At 42.9% G+C, this 10,000-nt stretch overlaps 1 protein-coding gene across 1 annotated transcript; it reads right to left on the bottom strand.

Annotated features, from left to right (window-relative positions):
• Positions 1–3,321: 3,321 nt before the first annotated feature.
• Positions 3,322–8,016, bottom strand: LOC137991839 (uncharacterized). The gene has a single exon (XM_068836877.1). The coding sequence runs from the start codon at positions 8,014–8,016 to the stop codon at positions 3,322–3,324; it is 4,695 nt and encodes a 1,564-aa protein (XP_068692978.1).
• Positions 8,017–10,000: the final 1,984 nt, after the last annotated feature.

Genomic DNA, 10,000 nt, shown 5'->3' with positions numbered 1-10,000 from the left:
TTACCGACATGTTCCTTACAAGTCTCTCGTCTCTTCCGTGGAAGCAACATCACCAGTCATTCATAGCGGAGAAGAGAAGGGGGCGAGCCTAGAAGGAAAGCCCAAAGCACATACCCGGACACTTACGAGTCTCCGAAACAGTGTTAACTCTCCCATGCGCTTGACTGACCATTCCTCCATGAAAGGTGGAAGTGCTAGCTCGTCATTTTAATCTCCCTAACCATTCCAAAAAACACATGGCTATCTGCGGCCTTTCCCTACATCTAGGTACGACGGAAAGCCGCAAGAATCTGGAACAAAAATTAATCATCCAAATCGGCACCCTTAATCCTCACGGTATTAACGAACGCTTTTCATTTAACTAATATAGTCCTATTTTTCACGTTGCCATGTTACCACCAATAGCGTAGCTCCTACTCTACTATAAAACTACACGTAACCCACAATTCCTCGATTCGCTCTGACGAAGGGCTAACGCTCGAAACGTCAGCTTTTAGAATCAGTCTCTGTACGGTGGCCAATTTACATTATCAACTCTGTTGATAAAACCAAAGTTTTGTATACTAGCTATACTTAGCTTCTAGCCTCTAAGAAGTTTCAACATTCCATTGTTTGTTGTTTAACTGATTGTTTTAAGATATTTTTAGAGCTATGAATTATAACGTTTCTCCAATTCGTTACTGTTAATCTTGTATATTAGTAATGTTGTTGTGGAGAACCTCTCAAGTAGCAAAAGCTAATCATATCGTGTTTCCATGCTAAATAAAATATGTAACCAAGTATGTGAGTTTTGCTTTAACTTTTGCCGGACCGCTTAGACTGCTGGTAGAAGAGGAATCGCAACAAAGAAGGCGTTGTCACCACCTTGGTCAAGTGAGATTAAAATGATCTAACCATCTTTCAATTCGATAGCGATAGCCTAAGGGACGCCTTCGCCGTTAATGAAACTTCAATACCCTTGATTCATTCATTATATACGGGAACATTAGAACCCACAAATGACCAGCTCCCAGCGTCAGTCGCTTCATGGATCAGTTGGTAAGAGCGTCGCACCCGTATCGCGAGGTCACGGGTTCAAACCCCGTTGAAGTTCTGACATTTTTAGGGCTTCTCAACGCAATTGCTAAAATTGCGTTCACAACTCAGTGCAAGGAGCATAACTTCACTTGATTTCAAGTTGGAATTGTTAGGCGTATCTATCCATTCCTTGCATGTATTTTTAATAATAATAATAATAATAATAATAATAATAATAATAATTGTAATAATCTGAGTGCTAGGGTTACACTAGCGCTAGGGTAACCCTAGCTGCCTTGTAAACGCTCTGCTAGGGACAACCCGCCTAACCGAGACAACTTTTTAGCGGTTTCCATTTCTTTAAACGGGCTGACCACTGATCACGTCTTAGACAAGTTGCAGTCCCGTCTCCAATCCAGTAACGAGCATTCGTTTTCTCGCTTTTTTTGCTATTGGTTTGAGAAAGGGAGTTGCTGTACGGAACAAGAACTGAAATTAAACATTCCACCAAAGCCGTTACCCCCTTGACCATAAGGCTGTGTTCCTCCATAGATACTACTGTCTCCTTCTTTGCCGTTCTGCATATGCAGTACAACATGTCCATAAGGGTAATATTGGTGGTTCATCGGTAATTACATGATGTTATAAAATGGCACGACGCCGAAAATGCAGGGTCACGCGTACGGTTCCAGGAGCAAATGCAACCTAGTTCCCAGGGCTTTTCATTGCTCTTGGCGATGAAAAGCCCTGGAAACGAGGTTGGAGCAAATGGTATCACTTGACCTGTGTCTTCCCTTACATTGACCGCCACGATGGAAAACACAGTTGTACGGGTAGGTTGACACCTTGACTTCTTCTGTGATCATGTTCCCTGGCTGACCACGAGGAACGAGTATCGGAAGTAAGTTGGTTTGAGCATCTCTTATTACCTGAGATTCGATTAAATCGGAATACACCTAGATGGTTTGAAAAACGTCTATGGAGAGCAATCCCCCCACCAACTCTTCTTTTCTGACAGGCGTTGTCGTTGTCCTCACAAGAAGGACGTTCTGATCTGGACAAGGTCTCCGATTTGGTACAGCTGAGAAATATAATATTATACTGATGGTTTAAGTACTCCAAGGGGCGAGCTAATTTCTTAGGTAGAATCACTTAACAGCCGGCCGGTATCCTCAACTCAAAGGCAATCTTATTGAATCGCACCTACGTTCGAGGCACTGTTTTATGGCAGGATCACGCCAAGACCCTGTAGATTTTTAGACTTTTATCCGTACTAGCTGCTCGATAAGTCGTTGAACTAGTCGACTGAAAGAAAAATATTACACAAGTAGATTAATGTTTTGGAATGCCGAAGATAGGCTAAAAAGGAATGGAACTGATTTCGTGAATATATACTTACAATTTGTATCTTCTAATCTACACGATCTTATGGTTTGATTTCTTCTGTTGACTGTCTTTAACGTTCTTGATCGGAGGTAAGTAAAAAAGCGATTTGCGCGTTTGCAGTACAGTGTCGATTTATATATTTCTGAATTTCTAATTAGTTGTCACCTTTCAACTCACGCAAACTTGCTGTGATAAATAAATTGCAAGAATAGTTGCATAAATTAAACCAGTAAGCGAAAGAACTTAACGCGCGAAGTGCGAATCACTCCGCCCCAGTGCGGAAATTAGAAGCTACATCTAATTGAGCAACGACTTAAACATAATCGGTATTCATTACTCGAGATGTCACAAATAACGTAATGTCTATTACATAATGCTGGTCTATGTATTCCTTTGATTAAGAAAGGTTCGCATTTAATTCGTCTTTTGTTGCTAAAAGACACAGCTTGTGAATCGGCCTGTCGTATTCACCGTCCTGAGTCTTGATTCTTGCCTTCCTAACCAAACCATCGTTTCCAGGGTATGTTGCAATGACTCGCGCCATCTTCCATTGGGATCTTTTGTGATTTGGGTCTATCTCTAGAACTAAGTCGTCGACTTGAAGGTTTTCTCTGGTGCGAAACCACTTATTTCGTGGAAGTAGATTTGGCGCAAAGTATCTCATCCAGCATTTCCAAAATTCGTTCACGCGATTTTCTGTACTTCTTAAAAGATGTCTTGGGTTGATCCTTTCTTCTGGTTCTGGTTGAGGAATTGAAAGATGATGTCCTATGAGAATATCGTTTGGAGTAATTGGCGGGCTTTCCCATATGCTATCAGAACTTGGGTATAAAGGACGTCCATTGATGACGTAGGTTGTCTCCGCGAGAAATATTCTCCATTGCTCTTCGGTAAAGGCTTGATTCTTGCATGTAACGTTCAGACTTTGTCTGACTGACTTGATGAGGGTTTCCACGACGCCATTTTGATGACTGGCATGAGGGGTATCCATTTCCATTTAAAATCGCACGAGAAATCTTCAGATAGAACACCTTCAATCTTGGGCACGTTCCAACTCTGCATTATTTCCTTTAAGTATCCTTGTGCGCCTACAAAATTTGTCCCGCAGTCGGACCAGCAAATGCACGGGTGACCACGCAAACTCGCGAAACGACGGAATGCCATCAAGAAAGCGTCAGATGTTTTGTCGGTCACAAGTTCTAAGTGGACAGCTCTTGTTGTCATGCAGGTGAAAATGATTACTTGGGCCTCCTTGAGCGTTTTACGATTAAGCTTGATGTGCAATGGTCCAAACATGTCCATGGCGGTGTTGAAGAATGGCGGGGTGCCTACTGCAACTCGCAAGGATGGGATTTGTCCCATGAGTTGTTCCAATGGCTTCTTTCGGAGCTTCCTACAAGTAATGCACTTTGTTGTGAGTGCTTTGGACATACCACGAATTCCAATGATCCAGTACTTTCTCCTTGCCTCGTTAATTAGGCTTTTGTACCCACAGTATCCGCGTCTTTCATGGAGGTCACGTAATAGCAAGATGACAAGAGGGTGACCGCGTGGAAGGATAATTGGGTTTCTTAATTCTTGTGGCAGCGATCTGACATCTTCGAGTCGTCCATGAGCTCGAAGTAATCCGTTTTCGTCCAGCTTCGGAGTTAATTTCTTGTCAATGACAGAGGGATCTAGGTGTGCCTGACTCCACTTGAATAGCTGTTTCTCCGAGCCTTGCAATTCTTGAACAGTGATTGAACCTGTCTTAACATTCTTTTTTCTCGCATTCTGAATGAATCGGCGAACGTAAGCGAGTGTTCTCCGTATCTTTGAAAATGTAGAACAGGTATTCAACAGTTGATGAAAAACGGGGTTAGTATCTTCTTCAGACTTATCCAGATCAACTTTGGTTTGAAATTCCGCTATGGCTGCTTCGTGTTGCATTGGCGTTTTAGTCTTCTCGATTTTCACTTCCATCAAGACACCAGCTTTTGCTGTAGGTTCGATGGGGGCTTTAGCTTCAAATTTAGGCCATTGTCCTTCGGGTAACTGCAGGAAAGAGGGTCCCTTTATCCAGTCTTCGAGCTGTGATGGCTCTATTCCTCTAGTGAGAATGTCGGCTGGATTGAACTTTGACCTGATGTATCGGAAGTCTTCCACCCCAACAGTTTCCACCCAGAAGATCCTCTTGCTGTCTTGGATGTTCGCAAACTGTAGAGACTTTCTGCAAGTTTCATATATCTTTGCAAGTGTTAAACAGCCCATGAGCTCCAGTCTCGGGATCGTTTTTCTCTTTAGTGGGGCTACGAAGGACTTGACGAAAACAGGAACGCACTTGTAACTTCCGTTCTTTAACTCCCATCGGAGGAAAATGACCGCTCCGTAAGCTTTTTCGCCACCATCACAGAATCCATGAATTTGTGGTACCCCAATCTCGTGGCTTCGTTTTAACTTGCGATCGAATTCGACTGTTAAGAGGTGATTCATGGCTTGCAAATTCTCCATCCACTTGCTCTTGACTGCTGTAGGTAAGGTTTCGTCCAAATTGTAGCCTGAATGCCATAAGTCCTGCAAGTCGATCCTAAATTTTATAGCTACCGGCATCACAAGACCGATTGGGTCCCACAATTGTCCAATAAGACCCAGGCAACGTCTCTTTGTCAAAAGGTCCATCTGGTCGAGTTTGTTCCTTTTCAGGGAAAACTTGTCAGTTTGTTTATCCCATCTTAGACCAAGAAGATCTGCCCAGCGTTCGCCGTTGGACTGGTCAATCTCCGCACGGTTTGAATGCCAAGCTTTTATCTGGAAATGACCTTTCTTAAGAATGGCGTCAATGTCGCTGATAACCTGTTTTGCTTCCGTTGTAGTTGCTTTGGAACTTCCGATATCATCCACGTACATATGATCTTGAAGTTCTTTTGATGCTTCTGGGAACTCGGCTTGAGATATCTTTGCTAGTGTGTTGATGGCATTCGTTGCTATGTCGGGAGCTGGCTTATCTCCAAAGTTCAACCTGAGCCATTGGTATACTGTTGGCGAGTTGCTAATCTTACTCCTCCAAAGGAACCTGTGAAAAACCTGGTCGTCGGGATGAACCAAGATTTGATTGAACATTTTGCGTATATCGCCGATAAAGGCTACTTCGTTCCATCTCCATGCTGCCAAAACATCCAGGAGACTGTTGATGTAGTTTGGCCCTTTCTCTAGGTAATCATTGAGGGACAAACCGTCGTGACCTTTCGAAGATGAGTCAAAGACAAGTCGAACTTTTGTTGTTCTTTCCGGTGTTAACACGGCTTGTAAGGGTGAGTACCATTCAGGCTTGCTGTGATCAATCTGGTCAGGAGAGACTTGAATCACGTAGTCCTGCTCTAGAAGCTTTTGGACTTCCTCATTGACAACATCGAGACACCCCTTTTTCTGGAATGACCTCTCCGTGGAAAACAGCCTTTTCAGTGCGATGCCATAGTTACTTTGTTTGGGAGGGCCCGCTTCCGTCCAGGGCATCTTAACTTGTATTCTTCCGTCAACCAGGGTAGTTGAGGCTGCGAGGGACTTAACGAACTTGCTTTCGCGTATCTCGTTTTCGCTACACGTACAAAGGTTGGTCGGTTTGACGCCAAGGAGATCTTGGTGAAGAAGTTCTTTGATGTCGTCTACGACATTTGCTGTTCTGATTTCAACCGACTGAATTTCTGAAGTAGTAGAGTTGTTCTTTTCAAACTGTCCCATAACGTACCAACCAAAACAGTTTCGTTTCGCAACAGGTTCCCCTGGCTCTCCGGACACTGTGTGGATATCAATGAAGGCTTCTACAAAGTCTGTACCGACAAGGAGATCTATGGCGCCACCCGAAAGGTGGAGTTTATCACAAACGTGCTTGAGATGAGGGTAGTGTCGCACTAATTCTTTGGAAAGCGTTTTTGCTTTACTGCAGGGCCTTGTAACAGTGTACACTTGAAGGGTCTTCTTAATATCCTCGTCAGCAGGTGAGGCAACAGTGATGTCGATTATCTGTGATGCTTCACTTTTCTTCTTCCCACCAGCTAAATTCATGGTCAGATGTGTTGCTGATCCACTCAACCCAAGTCGTCTGGCTGCATTCTTTGAGAGAAGACTGGTATTGGATCCAGAGTCTAACATCGCAAGGACTTCAACAAATTCTCCGTTTCCGTTCATGACTCCAACTTTTTGAACAGGGCACAAACCAGTCATGAGCTTTAACTTTTCTTTGTGATGAACAGCATTTTCTTGGATGTTACCATTTGATGTACTCGAGGGGGCCTGGCACTGACTTTGGAAAGAAGATGCTCTTGGATTTGGACTTGAGCTTGTTTCACCAATCTTTTCATTGTGAAGAGATCGGTGATGATTTTTTCTGCATTTGTCGCATGTTGAACCGTCTGGTTTCCTGCAGTTGCTTGTATGATGCTTTCTAAGACATTTACGACATCGCCAATGTTGCTTTACAATCTCCCATCTCTGACTGATAGCTAACTCCTGGAACACAGGACAGGCAGCGAGGTGATGTTTTGTTTTACAGTTAAGTGGACAGGTGTCATCATCGGGTTCTTCGCCACTTGCGGCATTGTTCTCAGTTTTTCTTGGGGTCCTGTATCGGCGACTCTCGTTTCTGTCTTCAGACAAGGTGTTATTCTTGCCCCTTGAGGGGACACTTGCTTCTACGTGCAACCAGGTGATGAGGTTACTGACAGTTTCCTCTTTACCTTCTCTTTTCATTTCTCTTCCAAAATGAGAATTATCGTTCGGATCGAGCTTGGACAAAAGTTGAGACATAAGAAATGGCGCTTCCGAAGACTCCAACACCGGACATCCATTATCTTCCATATCATTCGCGTAGGATGATATTGTCGTGGCGAAGTGCGTGAACGACCTGGAGTCTCGTTTTACGGGCTTTAGGCTATTTATTTCGAGGAGCAGTTCGTCCATTAGTTTACGTTTGTCTGCAAATTCTGTGTCCAATATATTCCACGCGCTATCAATGGTTTTGCAAGTTTTTACCTGGTCAGACCACCACGATCCTCTCGGCAATGCATTTCGGAACCGTTGCAGTTGTTCATCTTTATCTTGATCGTATTTCTTCATCCAATGATTGAATTCTTTTCTCCAGGTAGCATAGGATCTGCGACTGCCGTCCCATGTTGGCACCGGTAATCGTTGCAGCCCACTAGTGTTTGGTTTTGACCTTAAGGTGTCCGCCATTTTCGTCACTGCCGATGTCATGGATGACATTGAAGCTGTCAAGGTCTTCAAAGTTTCAGAGTCTTTTGAAGACGTTTCCGTGGAATCTCGTTCCTTTTGGTAGGCAGCAAATTTTAAGGCAATCTGAAGGAAATCAGCTTTTACTTTGTCTCCAAGTTTCTTTGTTGTCAACAATGGTTCCTCCTCTGCGGTAATACCTTCATCAACCAATCTGTCTAAAATAGTTTCTTGTTGCTTCTTGATGAACCTGTATCTTGTCTCCACTTGATTGAATGCTGCCTCTAAGGGTTTTAACTCTGGCCTCACTGAAAAGATTATTTCAAATTCTTCTATTAATTCGTAGAAGATCGTTACCACGTTTTCCATTTTCCCTGCGAGGGTCTTTGCATCTACTTTAGGCGGCATCTTTGTAGGCTCGATGCAAAGTTCGGAGATTCGGTATCTTCGGCGTGGATGATTTACACCATTGATTTGGCGGGATCCTCTGGACAAATTTCGACTGAATCGCACCTACGTTCGAGGCACTATTTTATGGCAGGATCACGCCAAGACCCTGTAGATTTTTAGACTTTTATCCGTACTAGCTGCTCGATAAGTCGTTGAACTAGTCGACTGAAAGAAAAATATTACACAAGTAGATTAATGTTTTGGAATGCCGAAGATAGGCTAAAAAGGAATGGAACTGATTTCGTGAATATATACTTACAATTTGTATCTTCTAATCTACACGATCTTATGGTTTGATTTCTTCTGTTGACTGTCTTTAACGTTCTTGATCGGAGGTAAGTAAAAAAGCGATTTGCGCGTTTGCAGTACAGTGTCGATTTATATATTTCTGAATTTCTAATTAGTTGTCACCTTTCAACTCACGCAAACTTGCTGTGATAAATAAATTGCAAGAATAGTTGCATAAATTAAACCAGTAAGCGAAAGAACTTAACGCGCGAAGTGCGAATCACTTATGCTTTCTCGTAGATGTAACAACACTTGTTTCGTTCCAGACTCTTTATTATTCCTTGCGCGACATTCAAGATGGCGGCAACGGGAAATGTTGAGGCCGATCTTTGGAAGACGATAAAAAAAATTATTTTATTAGGTACTGCATATTTTTTTGTTACAGATCTTCTAATAAGTACACATGGAACATTTTAGGGGACATTTGTTCAAACAGTGGAAGTTTTCTTTACAATCGACAGACCCTGAACCCTGGACATTGACCATCCCTGTACCAAGTGGCATTTACCGTACGGTAAATATGAATGTTACATTCAAATGAATAAATGAATGAATGTCGAATGTAAACAATAATGTTGAATGTTTATGTTGGTACCTGTCAAGTTTACGGTCAATCGCGCTGAATGGCTGCACATCATCAATAGACCCTTTTACAGTTCTAGCTACGTTACCTGGCCTAAGAATGGAAGCGAGGCTGCCGGTGACCCTGCTAAAACTGTTGGTCATGTTAATCGACGGCGAAAATATAAAATGACGCTGAGGATGCCGTCAAAAAATGCTGGCGTTTGTCCTGAAATATCTTTGTCCGCAAAGGCGGGTAAACAATATGTCCTCTTTCTTCAAGGAGTGTTACTCGAAAACTGCCTAGGAGTATCATCTCATGCAAAAGAGGTTAGCCTGCGAACAGGCTCCCAGCGAGAGCGAAAAAAATTCGGCGAGCGAAGCGTGAATCCGCAAGCGAAGCGAGTGAGACGCGATATTTTGATCAACCTCGTCCAATCAATAATTTTTAATTGTATTCCAATTAGCGCTTTAAAGATCGCTGCAAACAAATGACAACAAAGGTAGCAGGATATTTGCAGTTCCTTCAAGAGGAATCGTAAGCTAATTATAATTTGGAAATTATTAATTAATACCTGCCGCCTTTTTGAGAAAGATCAACTGTGACTGTAGAAGGGAGATTGTCTCTTCAGCTTCGACTGCGCGCCTCTCAAGCCTTTCTACAGCATCTCCACCCGTCACCATGCTTACTCTTGCCTTGGAAATCACTGGCAAACAGTTACTTATCAAGAAGCTGTATTTTATTGAACACCGAGATGTGGTGATCAAACAATCCAACATACAGCTGTAAAGTGAAGCGAGAAATGAATTCTTAGAAAGACAGGAAGCATCAGCGGTTTCATTCACACGGTATGTACCTTATTCCGAGTCGTCTCCGCAGTCAGAAACAAAGGCAGAAATGGCCGATTGCGGACTGTGCACTCAAACTACAAACTGATGTAAATAAATCAAGGGAACAATAATCATCCTGTACAAATCTATTATTGCTCACCTTGAGGAACATAATATCTTAATGGACTACCAACACAACTTTAGGAAGGGTAGATCTTGTGAGACCAATAACGATGGAGGACATGCCAAGCAAATGGATGAT

This window comes from Montipora foliosa, chromosome 2, assembly GCF_036669935.1.
Source record: "Montipora foliosa isolate CH-2021 chromosome 2, ASM3666993v2, whole genome shotgun sequence".
Classification (NCBI taxonomy): Eukaryota; Metazoa; Cnidaria; class Anthozoa; order Scleractinia; family Acroporidae; genus Montipora; species Montipora foliosa.
The sequence above is the reverse complement of the archived record's forward strand: the minus strand, read 5'-3'. Positions and strand labels throughout refer to the sequence as shown.